This window comes from Castor canadensis, chromosome 9, assembly GCF_047511655.1.
Source record: "Castor canadensis chromosome 9, mCasCan1.hap1v2, whole genome shotgun sequence".
Taxonomy (NCBI): domain Eukaryota; kingdom Metazoa; phylum Chordata; class Mammalia; order Rodentia; family Castoridae; genus Castor; species Castor canadensis.
Genome location: NC_133394.1, coordinates 41,419,442 through 41,436,964, shown reverse-complemented (window position 1 = coordinate 41,436,964; position 17,523 = coordinate 41,419,442). Strand labels below are relative to the sequence as shown.

The window sequence follows — 17,523 nt, the reverse complement described above, 5'->3', positions numbered from 1 at the left end:
TCAGCTTCACTTATACTGTAACTTTCACAAAGGATCTCCTTAAAAGTCCTGTCCTTTTACAAAATGCATCAAAGAGACGGTGGAGACTGGGGAATTTTTGAGGTTGGATTCGGATTTGCATCCTCAAGGGTCCCTTTCAGAGAGTAGTCCAGGGTGCCAGAGACGGCCCTGTTCTCCCTCCCTTTTTTGGCTTCCCTCTCCAGGGTCTTTTTTGCCTTCTCTCTGCCTTCTTGGGTTGTCTTTTCATTCTCTACGAGGTTCCTTCACACTGAGGTGTTTATCTCTGAAAATCCACGAGAGATCTAGAGCAACGCTCCGTACATCCGTGGTGAGGACGCAATGAAAGAGAAATTGTTTGAAAAACGATAATTAAGATCCAGTCGTCAGTTCCTTCCTCGTCCTATTTTTTTCGGTAAGCGTAGAGATTTTATTTCGCTAGCGTGTGCTCTCTCTTCCCTTGTCTCCAAAGAGCGTTGTGTGTGATAATATGTTTAGTAAAGTCACAACTCTTTTTTCCTCGTCTTTCTTGTTTCTGTTCCCTTTTATTAGGTGAGCAATGTCTGCTATATTTTCCCCCTTTTCCTTGTCTCAGTCCCCAATTCCTGCCTCATCCCCTCTGTCAGAGCATCTATCAACGTGGTGTCGATCACTGCGGCTGCGGCTGTCTCTTTGATCTTCCTCCTCCTGCCTGAGCTTAAGGGAGGGAGAGTGGGAGGCGGAAAGGAGGTGGGGGAGAGACTGGCAGAAGACGAGGAGTGGGTGGGTGGGTGAGGGCAACAGAAGAGATGCTTAGATGATGAAGTTAAGCCATTGCTGCAGAGTTTCTTGTCAATTTCACGCGGGCAAAGCTTGCTCTGGGTGCGTTCGGAGGAGCGCCGCGTCTTTCCCTCCCGCTCCAGGTTGCCTGATTTTCCCCTGCAGGCGAGCGCGCGCACGCGGACACATACACACACACGCACGCACGCACACACCCCAAAACCAGGACTTGTCCTACAGGCTCGGGGAAAAGAAATAGGGAAGGGAAAAAAAAAATAAAAGCCTTCAATCACCACCTCTTTCTCGCCGACTCCCTCCTCCCCACCGCCCCCCCTCACCCCAGCGGGCAGCCAAGGAGAGCAGGAGGCGGGGGAGGGGCGGGGGAGGAGAAGCGACGCAAGTGAGTAGCTTTTCAGCGCCGGCCGGGCGCGGGAGGAGGAGAAGCTGCGGGGAGGCGCAGCCGCTCACCTGCGGGGCCAGGCACGGAGGAGGGACCAGGCTGCGCGCTCTTGGGCCGTAGGAACCAGGACGTGCCCGGAGCCTAGCCAGCGGCCACGCTCCGGGTGTCCCCCTCCCGCCGGCCCGGCAAACCAGAGGGCCGCAGCAGCTCTTTGCTTTGACAGAGGGGAGGCGTGGAGAGCGGCGAGTGAGAGCGAGCGAGCCAGGCTGAGAAACTCGAGCCGGGAACAAAGACGGATCGGGCTGTGTGTGTGTGTGTGGGTGTGCGTGTCGGCTTGAGCTCCAGGCAGAAGCATTGGGGACCGAGGCTCCTGCTGGGACTCCCCAAGACCCCGCCGTGCCCTCCACCGACGATCCCAGGGCTCGTTGGCACAAACTTTATTCTTGGCAAACTTCTTCTCTTTCTCTTCCCCTCCTCCTCCGCTCCCCACCACCTCCTCCTCCTCCGGCAGATTAAATGCTCCTCGAGAAGGAAAACCGAAGCGAAAGGGAAGGAAATAAGCTCTAAAACGGACATCTCCAGCTCTTTATTTTGCTTGCCCTTCAGGAAGTGGACTTTTCATGATCTTCTGATTCTCCTTGCGCCTCTACTCTAGCAAACGGAGCCTTTCGGCCCAACTCTCCTCTCCCTTCTCGGAGAACAAACTGAAGTCAGCATCCGAGGAATCTACGGTGGAGAGGGTTGCACATCGACGCGCCACAGGTCCCTCCTTGGCACTCTGGGTGTCGTGTCCCCTATAGAACCGGCGTCCTCCGCGCACAGATCCGGGCAACGGAGGGGACGAGGTGGCCCGCCCTGCGGGGGCAGGCTAGCCTAGCGCGCGCGGCGGAGCGGACAGACGCCCCTGAAGGCGCCAGTTGCGGCGGCCTCGCAGCCCCGCGCCCTTGGGCCTCAGGGGCGGGCGCCCGCGTGGGTCTCCGAGCAGTGGGAAAGCGCGGGCGGCCACCGGGGATCGGGTGCCGCCGCAGCTGCTCGGGCTGCCGGCCTCACGCTCGCCCCCCTCGCTTCCGCCCGCGGTCCTCCCTCACGCACCCTTCCAACTCTCCTTTTCCCTTCTCCTCCTGCACTGAACCCCCTCTCTTTCCTGCTGTCGCCGCTGGTGCTCCCACCGCGGAGCGGAGATTACAGAGCGGTCGGGATGCCCCAACTCTCTGGGGGAGGCGGCGGCGGCGGGGGGGACCCGGAACTCTGTGCCACCGACGAGATGATTCCCTTCAAAGACGAGGGCGATCCCCAGAAGGAGAAGATCTTCGCCGAGATCAGTCACCCCGAAGAGGAAGGCGACTTAGCCGACATCAAGTCCTCCTTGGTAAACGAGTCTGAAATCATCCCGGCCAGCAACGGACACGAGGTGAGCTGGCCGCGGCCTGAGCCCCAAGAGGTGTGGCGGGTCCCCACGAGGAGGAAGGGAGCGGTCCCTCATTTGATAGGGGCCTGGGGGGTGGTCGCGGGCCCTAGTCCACGTTCCGCGCGTGTGTTGCAGGGTGGTAGGCGTGTGGGGTTAGTGGGGAACTTACTCCAAGTGGATCAGTTTAGGGCTTCGGTGGCTAAACGGTTGGTTTACGGGCAGGAAATGCTGCCCTTAACCCACAACGTTTCGTCTGGGGACTTTTTGATCGGGCCAAGGGGCGCGATGCATTAAAGCGAGGATGTCTGAACAGTCCTGAGAGGTTCACCCGTGGGACGGAAAACAAAGTGCACCCGCTATCTCTCAGTAGATGTCTGCACAAGTGCGTTAAACCACCAAAGGCTCAGATGAGCAGAGCCCGAGGCAGGAGGAAGGAGAGGCGGGCGTGGGCCGGGGGGCAGGCGAGGCGCTTCCAACCGCCACGGAACAGGGGGCCACGAGGAGCCGGTCTGCCGAGGGGGCGCGCGCCCGGGCTGCGGGGGCGTGCGGGGCTGCATCCCTGCGGCGGCAGGAGCCCTGGCGCAGGAGGCGCGCTGCAGGGAGCCCAGCTACGTCTTGGGTACAGATGCCTCTGCTCCACCGCCCATCACTTAACTACCCAGCCACCCTGATTGGGGTTAGATGGGCCCGAATCAGGCCTGCGATCTTTGCAGAAGAAAGGCAAGCCTGGGTGCAGAGGCGCGGAAGCCGGACCCGCTCCGGGAGGGTGGAAGGAGCTAGATCAGGTCCCCGGCCGGCTGCGGGCCGCAGTGCGGGTAACCCGAGTAGAGTAAATAGAGACACGTGGGTACCGGCGCGAGAAGCCGCGAGCCCGGCCGCGCGGGACGGCTATTTCAGGCCGCGCCAGCGCTTCAGATGGGGAGCGGGGACACGACCCTGATATACGACACCCCGCTGGCCACTCTTGTTCAGCAGGTGGGAAACCCTTCGGAGGAAATCCGCTAGAAAGGTCCTGACACCCAAACGATTCCACCAACGTCTTTCCCAACAGAGAAACTTGGAGGGTACCCCTTTTGCCTTAAATGGCATCCTTCTGCCCCAAAAAAGAAAGCGCGTGGTTTTGGGGGCGGGGACATTTTGGGTTTTAAACGACTTGTTTAAGAACACTTTAGAGTTACACTCTATCCCGATGGCAGGGGTGAGTACGCCTTTTGGAAGGCTGGGGGCCTGGGTTCTGAGGAGAATATAAGGGTGTTTTTTTATCCGCAGAATCCAATTCGAAGTCGATGGAGGTGGGGGAACTAGGGTGCACCCAACCCCACTTAAACGATTTGGGTGGGAGGTTCCGGGGTGGGGGGGGGAACGGACACAGGTCCAAGGAACCAAATAACGTCCAAAACGCTCAGGCTTTTATTTTTTTTTTTTGGCCAGAGTCTTACCTCTTTCAGCTCCTTCCTCAGTTGGGTAAATATATTTACCACCCACTTCACGTTTTCTACACTTTTTTTTTTCTTTTTTCTTTTGGTCTGGAGAGAAGGCATTGCATTGGAAAGTGAGGTTCACAGGTGTTAGGGTTCTGTTAATATTGCCCTGGTGGTAGATGGGCATCAGCACACCCAAGGAAGATGGTGAAGGGTGATACCACTGATTTGCACGTGGTTGAGTCGGGTTGGATGGTGGTTACCAACGCTGGTATTAACTGGACTGTTAGATGTCTACAACTCCACTCTCAATTTTTCCTCTCTTTAACCACAGAAGGCTTTTACTTTTCTGTAAACCTTCACTCACCCAGCCATAGCAGGTTGGTTTGTAAGCCAGGAGTGGAGCTCCAGCTGGGACTGCTTTTGGGACAATTTCCTGAAGACTCCATCTGAGTGGTTGGCTTGTGGATATTTAAAATGCATTTTCACTTGCAAAATAATATTTCAGCTGGCTTTTACTCAGAGCTAATTGATCAGTGGTTGAAGAGGCTGTCAAACTATCAACCCTCTTATTGCTCCTTATCAATTTGGACACCCAGGTGGTTTCCGTAGGTTTTGGGAAACAGCAGTTGGAACAGCATGTGGTTATTGCCAAATTTACTACATTTTTGTTGTCGGCCTTACTTTTTGGTTCTGAGTAGTTAATAAGCACTCAAAATACATATTCAAAGTGAAAAGATGCCCCATATTCAACCCTAGCCTATCCTTAGGTGAATGCAATGGATAGATTGGATTGCCCCCCAGACCTCTTCCTTTGAGTTACCAGCAGACCCAGTTATCATTATTGTCATAAACTCTAAGGTGATCTTCTTTCTTTTGGGGGCGGGGATTCACGTTGTTAGGTGGCCAGACAAGCACAGACCTCTCAGGAGTCCTACCACGACAAGGCCAGAGAACACCCCGATGATGGTAAGACCCTTCAGTTCTACTTCTCCCGGGTTATCACAGGGCATGTGTAATTTGCTCTGTAGGCTTGTTTTGCTGTCTTGGAGCTCAGGAGGCCAGCGTCAGATCTAAGACTATGCCCACTCTTTTAATAAAATAGGAAAGAAACCCAGCTCTCCGGCATGTGTTACTTCATTTTAAAACTGTTTTGAATGAGTTAGAGGCCTTTGGATTTCAGTTGGCTTCCAGACTTTTGGAGAAGAGGGAATGTTTATAATGAGTTCTTTTTCAACAAGAAGAGTTTTGAATGGATTTTCATTTTCAAAATCGCTCTTGCTGGTTTCTTGTTACCGTGAGAAGGCAGGCAGTGAAAGAACATACTGAATATGGCCTAGTAAAACAATCCAGCTTATAAAATGTGGAAGTTATGATTAGGAACTATGCTAAAAAAAACTTTAAAATCTATGTATTTTTTAAAGGCGAGCTCCTTGTGATTTGAATCAGACAATCAGTAGGGCTCACTTGTCAACCAGCCTGCGTTTCTGGTCTCTTTTAATTATTTAACCATTGGCCTGACCAGGATGAAGTGTGTTTATGCATACAGCATGTCAACCAGGAGAAGGCCTGAGAACCTATACCTTAGGCTTCTGTCTCAGTGACAGAGTGGTCGCACAGATTAAAGAGAAAGCTATGTAAACGCAGCACACACAGACTTCTTTGACAGAATGATGTAAGTGCACCACATAACATTAAGTCTTCCATGGTTGATCCTTTACAGATTTGAATAGTTGCCCACATAATAGATACAATTCTCTCCCCTAGTAAAATCTAGACATTTTCTAGAAATGCAGAAGGATAGGTAGAATTTTTTGAGCCTGCCTAAAACGTGAAACACTCTATAAATAAATGCGTGTGTATAGAAAGATGGCCTGATTTATTTGTATTACAGTTGTAGGTTTGTGTGTGTTCCCTCACGTTCCTGTATTTCTTAGTCCACTTTGTTAGTATTAGAACAAATTAAGTTAGATGCCTAACACTTATTTTTGTAAAAACATAAGCCAGTAGTAGAAGTAAATTGAACCACATGTTTTTTTTTTTTTTAAACATCTGGTTTGCTCTAAGCCATTTAAGAGAATAAATACTGTCAATCTAAAATAGAGCATAATAATCCAGTTACAGTATTTTATAAACAAATCTCTTATGTAAAGTCTGATTTGTCTTAGAACTCTACAGTTTTCTGAGGAAAAACACAGTGTTATAAAAGGGAGGTCAACACATCATTGATTGTTGTTTGGATTCTCAGGAAAGCATCCAGATGGAGGCCTGTACAACAAGGGACCTTCCTACTCCAGTTATTCTGGCTATATTATGATGCCAAACATGAATAACGACCCATACATGTCAAATGGATCCCTTTCTCCACCCATCCCGAGAACAGTGAGTAACATGCTGATGTTGCAAATTATTTTTAGAAGTGCAAATTAATTTGTATTTTGGCAGAATGCATGTTTTTTCAAGCACATTGGAAAAGCTTTCATTATATATGACCAATCATTGCTAAATAAGAGTTGGTATAGGAATGATCATCTTAAAACAGTGCTATCTTTGAAGGCTCGCATTTGGAATTTTAGTTGTTGGCTTATTGGCTAATATTAATAAATAACGGGATCACAAGTCATGCAATCAAATGAAGCTAAGTCAACAACAAATCCATGATTTTATATGTACTATGCTTTTTATGCTGAGGACAGAAAAAACAAACAAACAAAAGAAAACCATGGACTTGGTCTCTCAGTTAACTAAAGACCAGATAGCTTCTAACACCCGTAAGCTATCTGAACTCAGAACTGTTCAGGCTCGTGTAAAAGTGAACATTTAAATTGTTTCTCTGGCTTTTAAAAGTGTGTTTTATTGTATTAGCTATTGTTTTTAGGATGAAGGGAGGATGAGCTTATTTTTACTTCACTGTCAATTGTTGGAGAAATTTTTGCTTGAAAATAACTTAACGAAAGTCATCCCTTTTTTAATTTTGTGGTTCAGCTAACTTGTGAAGCTCTAAAAGTGCAGTGGCATTCCAACCAGATCATGCAGGTGCATAATATCATGATGAGGTTCACATTTGTCATTTTATGCTGTTGCTTTTCTCTTGAGAAGTTTTTATGTAGTGAGAAAGCATCTTGTGCAATATGAATGTGAATGTGCTGATGGAGAATCTTCCCTCCAGCAGTGAGATGGATTTTTCCCTGATCCATCAATATATTTACTTTCTCTCCAGCCCCACTGTCCCTCCACCACCCAGCCCCCAGTGAAGAACACATATGTCTGAGTCTTGGGGCTTGAGGGTCTCAGTCAGCCTCACTAACTCTTGGGTACTGAATCTATAATCGATTAAATGGAACCTGTCATCTCTTTCCATTGCTTCTACAAACTGGAAAAATAATCAGTCACAAACATCTGGAGAAAAGTAGTGTCATTAATGCCTCAGTGAACCTAATCTGAGAGTGAGAAGGTTCACCAAAGTAGCAGAGAGGAATGACTGGTAAAGAATAGTAATCAACAGGAGTGTTTGTGGTTATCTTGATGATTTGTGGCCCTCAATTATTGAAATGATGGGTATATGAAAATATCTCTCTGTGTGGGAACTGTGATCTAGAAATTATTGTAATTATTTTACCATAAATTTCAAAAGGATATTTGACCTCTCAGGTAGGGAATGAGAATTTTCTCATTTTTATAGAGCTGCTAAAATGCAGATCTTGGAGCTCTTGTGATGCCTGTCACAGTTAGAAACTATCTCATACTTAAAAAGATTTTTCAGGTATTTGATATTTAATAGTCTGTGTGTACATATGAATCTTCTACCTAAAAAGTGAGTGAATTAATAAAAGCAAATATAGTTCGTTATTTAGAGACTACCCTAAATAAGTGTTCTGAAGACTTTGTTGAACTAGATATGCAAATATGTCAGATATTTCTTTTATAGTTGGGTAGGGTTTTTTAAATCGTTTTTAGAAGGGAGAGAGAATACACTTTAGATAATTGGAGTTTTCTATTGAAGGGCTTTTTAAGACAATAAATAATCTTTCTAAATCAAATTATAGTCTTGGTAGTAATAAAAAGTTGCCACTGAAATCTGAAATGTTTTAGCGGTACGCACAGTGTTATTTGTGGATTTATTCCTTGGATCAGCTACTTTTTTCAAGCAGTAATTTTTTGAAAAGTTAATAGAATTGGTGTTGGTATTTATAAATAACCCCAGGAATGTTGAAGGTAGGGCTTCCCTTCTTTTTAAAGCTAGCGTTCTGCCTTATTTCCTACAGCCTCTTCTGATCTCCAATGTACCCTCATTTTGAAATTTTGTTAGAATGGAAGGTATTTATTGTTAGTGTGTGTATGAAAATTTTGAGGTTAGTGAACCAGTCATTCATTGCTTGGGAAAGATTTGTGGGCAGGATAAATGTCAGGCAGGAGTGGAGGAGAGGGGTGTGACCAGGAAACTTTGCCCTGTTATCTGATGCTTTGCTTTACTCTTTTACATATTACAATGTATTTATTTTAGGCACAGTTTTCTTGAGATAGTCTGCAGTTTGCACCATTCCAGCTTTTCAGTTGTAACCACAAGGCTGTGTCAATTTTTCTCTTTTTCTTTTTTTTAGGATCCAACTGAAGTGAGTTACAATCTTTGGTTTTTAACACCTAACAGCTGTTTTTAATGTGCCTGAGATCAAAAACACCTTTAACCGGAAGGCAGCCTGTCTTCTTCACCCCTAACCACACTTGTGCCTCCTTGCTCTTTAATTCTGTCCTCAGCAGGACTGAGTGTTTGTGTCACTGACATCCACAATGATAGACTTTCTTGGAGGGTGTTGGGAGCAGGATGGAGCAGGATGACCATTTGTGTTTGGATTTAGGGTGAGAGCATCCCTGTGGCATCCCAGTGACTTGAATTTGCATTACAAACACTTGTTTGTTTTTTGCATCTGCTGCCCAAAAGTGTTTCAGGGAGAAACAACTAGGGGTGGGGAGGGACCTGAAGACCCTTCTCTGCATAGAGTCTTCTGTTTGTATGTGACTTAAGTCACCCTGAGAATTCCAGCTATGGCTGCCTGGCACACATAGAAATGCTTCTGCTGGAGTCTCAGTGTAACAATTCTATATGATTTGCTTGTTTTTTTTTTTTTAGACAATACTGGCCTATGCATGATCGCACAGGTTTTACCTATGGACTAATTACCATAGGTAAACCTTTATCCACCGATCCTTTACCTTCTGCAGGGAAACTTTAATTGCAAATTACCTCCTTGTAGAACTGGAGTTTTTAGGGTTGTGAGTGTCTACACCAGAAATCTTATGAATGGGTCTCCTCCAACCCGTGTTAAATAAGCATTCCTAGTTCAGATAAATTGAGCTTCAGGAGGAAGTACCTGTGACAATACACTCAATGTCAGTGTGAGTTCTTAAGGCACAAGAAACCTTGGCTAGACTTGGTCTTCCGCACAGAGAGTAAGAAGAAGATGCCTGTTAAATATTTTAGAGCCAGGACCTTAGAGAGTTTATTAAAGCACACTCCCAAACCTTTCTTTCTCTGAATCTTATTTATGAAAATCCCTGTAGGCCACTGGTAGAGTATTAAGAGAAAAAAATTGCTCTTTCCATTCCAAGCTTGTGTGCCTGAACACCCTGTGAACAGTGGGCTTGGCTGGCTCCAACATCGTCAGAGTTCCCATTGGTCAAAGGCCTTGTGGCTACCTTAGGTGTCAAACTTCCATTTTCTCCTCATGCAGCCCAAATACTTAACACCTTAGAAGAGAAACCTTGCATTTCTCTTCTGATGCCTAGGGAGGGAGGAGCAGCAGGCAGCGCAGGAAGCTGCTCAGTCCCCCAAAACCACAGCAGCACCCCAGTCCAGGCAGTGCTTCAAGCTTTCATTGTTTCTGGTTCTCTGTGATCTTTCTGAAAGTGAATTTTCAGGTAGATGAAGGAAGATGTTTGTGTTCTCCTTTCAGCTGTCTTTAAATATTTTATTAAGTAGAAACCGCTCCAAAAATATTATAGGCACTCATTTTTAGTTACTGAGAATTACTCAATTCTGTGGTATGACTTTTACCATGAGGGAATTAACATTTCAATTTCTGATTAACAACTGTACCTATTATAACTTCCTTTTACCCCCATCCCCACATTTGCATCTATTTACAAGCAGCTAAGATTTGATATTGTCGTTGTTCACATCTGGAATTAAGGAGCTAAGGTGGACTTGCCTAATCAGTGAGCATCTCAATGCCAAAGGATACTTTCCAGTGTTGCACAGCTCTGAAGTCTGTCATAGAAATAACAGCTCAAGGGTTGAGAGACTGTGGGTTATCTTTCAAGGAAGATTTTAAAGGCTGAAACTCTTTTGCTTTACTGCAAGGACCTGCGTAATTTGACTTGTTGATAAATTGCTTTTAATTTTCTAATTTCAGTTTACTTTCTGGAGCTGGGTGTGTTTGAAGTTTCCCCCTTTATTACAAGTATAGGTTTTTGAAACTAGATTCTACATGTCACATTTGTGTGTGGATGTCAGGAGAATGCATGGGGAAATTCCTCAGAGCCCCCAACTCTTCTGTTTGATCCCTTCCTAATTTTGCTGCAACAAAGTTGGGAAAGGGTCAGTGTTGGAAGAACTGGGAGCAGTTGCCATTCATCCTTCAGCTACCTTGGATATCTTATGACCAATAGTTGGCTCATTCAAGTGTCCCAAGGAATCATATTCCATGTGATCCCTTCAGGAGCTAATAATACATATATGTGATTGATTTTACTCAGATGTGTTTTTTTAAATGACCCTAGGAGTTTAATCAAAAACAGTCCTAGTTGTTCATCCATAAAGACATGAGAAAAACCCAAAAGATATTCAGTAACTCCACTAAAACAAGACCATTGAGCAAAAGATCTGCTTTTGAAATACTCCTCCAGTCCCTATCCAGGTCTGAGATTTGCTTTCATCAGTCCCATTGTTCTGATCCAGTCTTAACCTTGGCCAAGTACTTTTGTGTGATTTAACAGAACAGAGATAGGCCCTCACAAATAGGTCCACCTGGACTTGAATGTATAGTCTCATAAGTGTTTTCCCCAATGCCAACTGAGAACATTTTGCAGCTGTAGAGTTTTTTTTTTTTTTTAATTAATTCTGTTCTTTAGGTGGAACTGCTTTAGATTTATGTGTTCGAAAATTTTCTGAGCAATCAGATCACTCCATTCTTCTCTGACTCTTTTTAGAGGATTTTTCTTTTTTCCTTTTTTTTGTGGTGGTACTGGTACACTTGCTAGAGCTCTACCACTTGAGTCACTCCTCCAGCCCTTCTGATTCCTTTTGTTGTTCTTCATTGGTGTATTATAGACATGATTGAAATGTTATCAAACTGTTTTCCCTTTGATTTGGGGAAAGGCCTGAGGTTTAAAGATAACATAGGCCAGTGCTGTCTACAGCCAGCAGAAAAGCACTTGTATCTCATGTACGGGTAAGAGTAGAGCTCACCAGGTCGCAGGTGCTGTTGTCATAGGACTGAAGTTTTTTAGAAGGGGATGTTCGTTTAAAACTTACCCTTTTTAAAGTCATCGCTTAAGTGACTGTGCCAAGCTGAGCCTATCTGTAGCAAGCTACAAATAGACTTGTCAAGAGTCAGTGCTGCTTTGTGCTGTACCAACAAGTCTTTACTTATTTAGAAGAGGCAGCCATTGGGCTTTATTTAAATAATTAAAAAAAATTTTAAGAGCCAGGGGTGATGGCACAAACCTGTAATCTTAGCTACTTGGGAGGCTTAGGCAGGAAGAGTGTTTGAACCCAGGAGTTCAGGACTAACCTGGGCAATATAGTGATATGTAAATATGCTATGTATATATCATATATATGGTTCATGATCGCTTTTCAAATACTGTGTTTTTTTATGAAGTCACAATCTAGGAATTGATAGCCAAATCTTTATCAAAGCCTGAAAGTGACTTAGAGAGCAACAAGAAAGACCAAGGGTTAGATGAGGGTGAAGAGTGAGGACTATTTGTGGACTATTCTCAGAAACTGTGTAGAGGATTATAAAGTCTATCTAAACCTGAACCCACTGAAATTGTCAGCTTGCTATATGTAGATCACTTGCCAAGCTCACTGGGGGATGGTACTCAATGCCTTCCATGTGTATGGGGAAAATTTCAAGGGCAATAGAGAACAGGAGAAAGCTTTGGTGGCCTCTCCCATTTCCACATTCATGGGAGAAATATGGCAGGCAGAGACCTTGCATCACAGAAGGTCTAGAAATGTGTTTTATTTTGCAGCTAACAAGGGGCAATAGAGTCTTTTAAAAACTAGGTTATTGATCTTTGTGTCTACCTGTACCCACAAATAATCCTAGACAGAGCGTGATGACAGTTTTTGAAGATCAAATTTAATCTTCACCACAGTAATTTACTGCTGTGATGATGATGATGTTAGGGTCCTTTTAACACATATGCCTGGTGCTCCTCTACTCAATATAGAGAAAGACTGAGTGAAGGGGCAGATATAGGGACATTCTGTGAAGTAAAAGAGGAGTGACTCCAAGGCAGTTTCAATTTTCTTTTATTATTGTCAGCTTCTGAATGAAACAGTCATCAAGACAAAAATTTTAAGTCTGGTCTACTAAGATATTTATAATTCCTTTTATTTTTTTCTAATTCTGAAAACTTTGTAACAAAAACTGTCAACTGTCTGGTGGGTGGAGTGGCTTAAATGGTAGAGTGACTGCCTAGCAATATCTAGGCCCTGAGTTCAACCTCCAATACCACCAAAAAAAAAACCAAAGCTGTCAACTGTTGATGATAGCTGATCATCTGATGATCAGTTATCAGGGATCGCTGATGTGTTTTACCCCAGTAAATTTTATCAATCAATAAGGAATGTAAAGAAATTTTTTTCGCGCATTTTTTGGATATTTTAAAAATGATCTCTCCTAACAAACCAAATACTGTATGAAAAGCAAGACCTGACAGTGTCTGCTAAATAATCCTTAGACTTCTGTTTTTTCACTTGTTCTCTGATTTGTTGCATCAGCGAGTAAGAAGAATTAGATGATTGTCTTTGGTTTGTTGAGACAAACCAAAAGGTCTCATAACCTTGAACCCATGATCTTCCTGCCTCTGCCTCTCCAGTATAGACCATTGTCTTTAATGAGGAAGTCAAAGTCCGTCCTTATGGAATGTTAAGTTTCTAGGTAACAGCTGAAAATAGCCAGAAGAGCAAACTGGTAGAATCAGAAGGATTGGGATAGCACCCTCATGAAGATTGGTCACAAGGCATTCTTATTTCTTACTTAGATCCTAGAAACCTAATTGAAAAAAAATTGAGATGATAGAAATGCTTTTTTCAGAAGGGTACTTGAGATGGAATATAATAATAATAAAAAGAAAATCATCCTTAAGTATGTTTTAGTAGCTAACACTTTTCAGTTCTGCTAGAAAGGATTTTTTTTTTTCCTGTAACACTTGAGGTGTTTTCAGATATTAGAAAAGTCTGTGTATTCTTTTACATGTATGTGGAAACTAGTGCTGTCTTTTGTAGGCCAGTGTGTGTTGTAAATTGATTACAGCCTTTGGCAATTCGGAGGACAAAAGTTTTTGAGTTTATTAGGGGTAGGAAGGCAATCCCTAAGAAGACAGAGCTGATGTAGGGAAGTACTAGCTTAGATGTTGGAAGACCTAAGATCTTGTCTCAAGTCACTGCCCTTTACTGAAGGCGGTGAGCCTCTGTCAGCCTCTGTTTTCTTTCTTACAAAAGGGTACATTCCATCTATCAACCAGAGATTGATGTGAAGTTCTGGATGGCACAAGCTTGAGTGAGCACTGCATTTCTCAGTGTGACAGCAGAGCAGGAGTCTAAGAGGGCGTGAGCCAGGGCTCAGTTACCACCTGGTAAGACTTTTGCAGCCATGAGTGATGGCATGGCTGGACCCAGGATGCTCTGGAAGAACAAAAGACACTTAAGGTTCTCATCATGCCAGGATGGTGATCTGGCATCTGGGTAACGGCTTTACATTAATCCTTAGAAGGTGTTCACAGGAATACATTTTGGGAATTGTCACAGTGTTCTTTCCAGAGGGTTTTTTTTTGTATGAGTTTTCTTCTCTCTTTTCTCATGTTGGGAGAGCACCTGGTTTTACTCTTTAGCATCATAGTGTTAGGGAGTAGGTTTCTAAATTTCAGACTCATTAGCTGAAAATCTCATATCCTTCTAGTATTTGATATGGAATTGCCATATAACTCTTAATTCCTTAGATGGAATAAGAACATATTTTTGGTTAGGAGACTTTTTTCCCCTTAATCCTTTAAGAGCTGGGTTTCTTTCTCCCCACTGCAAAAATTACATAGAGAGGAACTTGAAACCATGTAAATGCTGAAGCCAAGAGGCAAACTATATTTTTTCCCTTTAAGTATTCTTCTGGCTTAAATTTTTGTAGCTTTCTTGGCATCTAAAAAGATTAGGTGCAAGGGATATATTAAGTGGACAGCAAGGAGAAATCAGTGTCTTTCCAGCCAGTGGAGATTTCAGCTTCTGTTCTTTTCTAGGACCTTACTTTTTCTCTTAGCAGACCCCAGAAAATGTTAAGTATATTCTGATGTGGAGTCAGCTTTTATTGAATAGGATTTCTCAGTTTTTAATATCATATAATGAACCTTAGAATAATCTTGATATATCATCTTGGCATACCAGTTCACATCACTTGTGACTAGGAAAAAGATACTGTAGGGGCTGTGTGGCTCAGTGGCAGTATGCAGCAAAAAAAAAAAAAAAAAAGCAAAATATAACCTTTACCTCAACTGTATGAGACTTTGTCTTAGATTTCTTTTTTTAAGTCTGAGACAAAATCAAAAGTACTGAAATAAGAACATATTTATCATTTATTATAATTGGCAGGCTAACTTGTTACCCTGACAGCAGGGTTAAAAAAAGAAGTCTCCCAAACATTGCTCAAATGACTTTTTGCTCATTTTTATGCACACATTAAAATTTTTAAATGAATACTCACGAAAAAAAATTTTGCTTGAAAAGGGAAAGCAACTGATGGCTTTTTGAATTGGTACATTGAGTCAATTTACTACGGGTACATAAATTTATAACTGATCTTACTTAATATTCATATGAAACTGTGAAGTGAATATTAAAATCTCAGTGTTAAAAATAAGAGCCTGCTCTCAGGAGCAGCAGTAACCTGGCTCAGGTTAACCAGCTGTTGCAGGGCCCATCCTTAAGTCTAAAGACTTGGTAATTTTCATGAGAATAGTCACATTTGCCTTGAAGAACTGAAAGGACTTAATTAGATTAATCCTAATATTGATGAAGATGTAAAGCAGAAGAGCAATTTGATGATGATTTCATTAGAAATTTCTTTGAAAAAGATTTAACTCTTTTCACGAACATAAAAATATTTTCATTAAAAAGGCTTGCTACACAGCATTTGAGACTTCTTTCTATGCACACATATAATGTACATAGACAGGTGTTATATAGTCATGGCAGTGAGAATAACTTCTTCTTTTCTTCACCAGTCTATAATGGATCCTTTCTTGTTTATACCCATCTATGTCATTTTCAGTAGATCTCTTAATTTAAAAAGCGTTTTGTTGTTAGACATTCAGATGGTATTACCTTTTTTCTCATCTTAGACAATATTGTGATGAAATATTTTCTCACTAAACTTTGCACACATTCTGAATTGCTTCTTTAGAACAAATTGTTAGAATTGCAGAGTCAAAGGCAATGTACCTTTTAAAATTGGGGATTAACATTGCTATTTAACCTTAAAAACATTCAAAGTGAATATTCATTCATTTTGATTCTAGGGATCAAATCCAGGTTCCTTCCACATGCTGGGCAAGTGCTCTACCACTGAGCTGCGTCCCCAGCCCTCATGTCAATATTGAAAAATATGAACTTGTTCACAATCAACTTAGATTATGGTTGGTGACACAAATTCGAATTTCCTTTCACTTCCCCAAATTAAACACATTCCTTGCCATCAACCTCCCCAACATAGGCAGAGGGATTACCTCCTGTAAAACTAGAGAAGGGAACAAATCCAACTCAGGCAGGTTGGCTTCAAAAGAGAGAACAAAGTCAGTCCATCTTTGCTCAGTTTCTTCTTCAAATCTCCAAAGAGATGAGTCTCCCTTGTAGAGTGTGAGGAAGTGGGTAGTGAAAGGGTCACAGCCACTGTCCAGAGGCAGGAGTTCCTGCTTTATTACCCAGCTAGGGAGGAGGAGGAAAGGGGGAAGGTAGCCGCCTTCTTTAGGTGTGATTCTTGATCAGTCAAAAATAGCGGTAAAATAATAAGGACCTAAAGAAGTATGCTGGGAGTAGTTGCAGAGCACTGCTGCCAGAGTTAGAATTCCTAGGCATCAAGGCTTGCTTCCAACTACTTGTGTGTCCTTTACTCTCTAACCTTGGCTTCCTTGTCTGCAGTGTTGCCACTTCTTCCACCTGTGAGAGGTGATAGTATTTGGCGTTGATAATGGTATTTCTGGAAGGGAGACCAGTTGCCTCAGACTTTTATTATTTGAAGACAGGTGTGTGGGCCCCTCTGACAATGTCCTGAATCAATTTATAGATAGGTCATACACTTGTGCTCTTAACAAGCTCCCAATTGAGTCTTACGTTAAGCAAGATTTGGAAAAATGCTGACAACAATAGATGCCCGGTAGTATAACTGAAGGTTCAGGTAATGTAACTTGGCCAAGGTCATACTGAGGACACAGCGTGGCCTGGTAAGGAAAAGCTCATGTTCTCTTCACTCAACCTTGTCCAGACCCAAGTGGGGACCACTGGCACTCTTTTCCCTTGTAATCAGGACCTCACAACGTTTTCTTCCCAAGTGCCTGGCCTTGCAGACTATAGATGAAACCCACATTCCTAAGCATTATTTTGAAAGCTTTCTGTAACCTGGAACCATCACTTTTCAAGTCTTACCTCCTCACCTCCCTACCCTTCAGCTGCATTCTCCCAGACTCACATCCTAAACCCTGTTCCAAATGCTTGTCTCTGGGTTCTTGTGGCTTCAACACTCTGAAACGCCCTGTTCCCTGGCAGCACAGTGAGTCCATCCTTAAAGGTCCAGGATAGGTAGTGCCTCCTCCGTGAAGCTCCTCTGGATTCTACCACCAGTTCAGGGCAACTGCTCTTTCTTGTGGGTCCCCACTTGGCCTTGTTTGTAGCTCTCTACTCAAAATTGTGAGTTGCTTGTTTCCAGATCTGTCTCTTACTCAGTGTCAGTTCCTTTAGGATAGGAAACACGTCTTACACTCTTGTCTAGAACTTGTTATACTAACTGCCATGGAGCACATCAGTCACCAGATGTTTGTAGAATAAACAGGGCAGGGATTTTAAAACTTCTAAGAATGTAAGGTGGCAATGCTAGCTAACAATCCATATTTAAATGAGAAGTCTTAAGCATGTATAAACTCATACTGCATCACCGAGCTGCAGTTGAACTTGGAAATTAACTTAGTGTTAAGAGTACGTGTTCTTGGCATTAGCTATGAGTTTTGAGTAGGTAATACATGCCCAGAGCTGTTCTAAGCACCTTGTA

The 17,523-nt window shown here is 43.4% G+C and overlaps 1 protein-coding gene across 5 annotated transcripts in view; it reads left to right on the top strand.

Moving 5' to 3' along the window:
• Positions 1–986: 986 nt before the first annotated feature.
• Positions 987–17,523, top strand: part of Lef1 (lymphoid enhancer binding factor 1) — a 118,610-nt gene continuing 102,073 nt past the window's right edge. For 2 of the 5 annotated variants that reach the window (XM_074041505.1, XM_074041503.1), the window contains exons 1-3: positions 989–2,567; positions 4,888–4,954; positions 6,234–6,367. In XM_074041505.1, coding sequence (XP_073897606.1) covers positions 2,355–2,567; positions 4,888–4,954; positions 6,234–6,367 — 414 coding nt within the window. In that variant the 5' untranslated portion in view covers positions 989–2,354. Of the gene's footprint in view, positions 2,568–4,887; positions 4,955–6,233; positions 6,368–17,523 lie in introns of all 5 variants that reach the window. The other 3 variants (XM_074041506.1, XM_074041507.1, XM_074041504.1) reach the window with 3 other exon arrangements.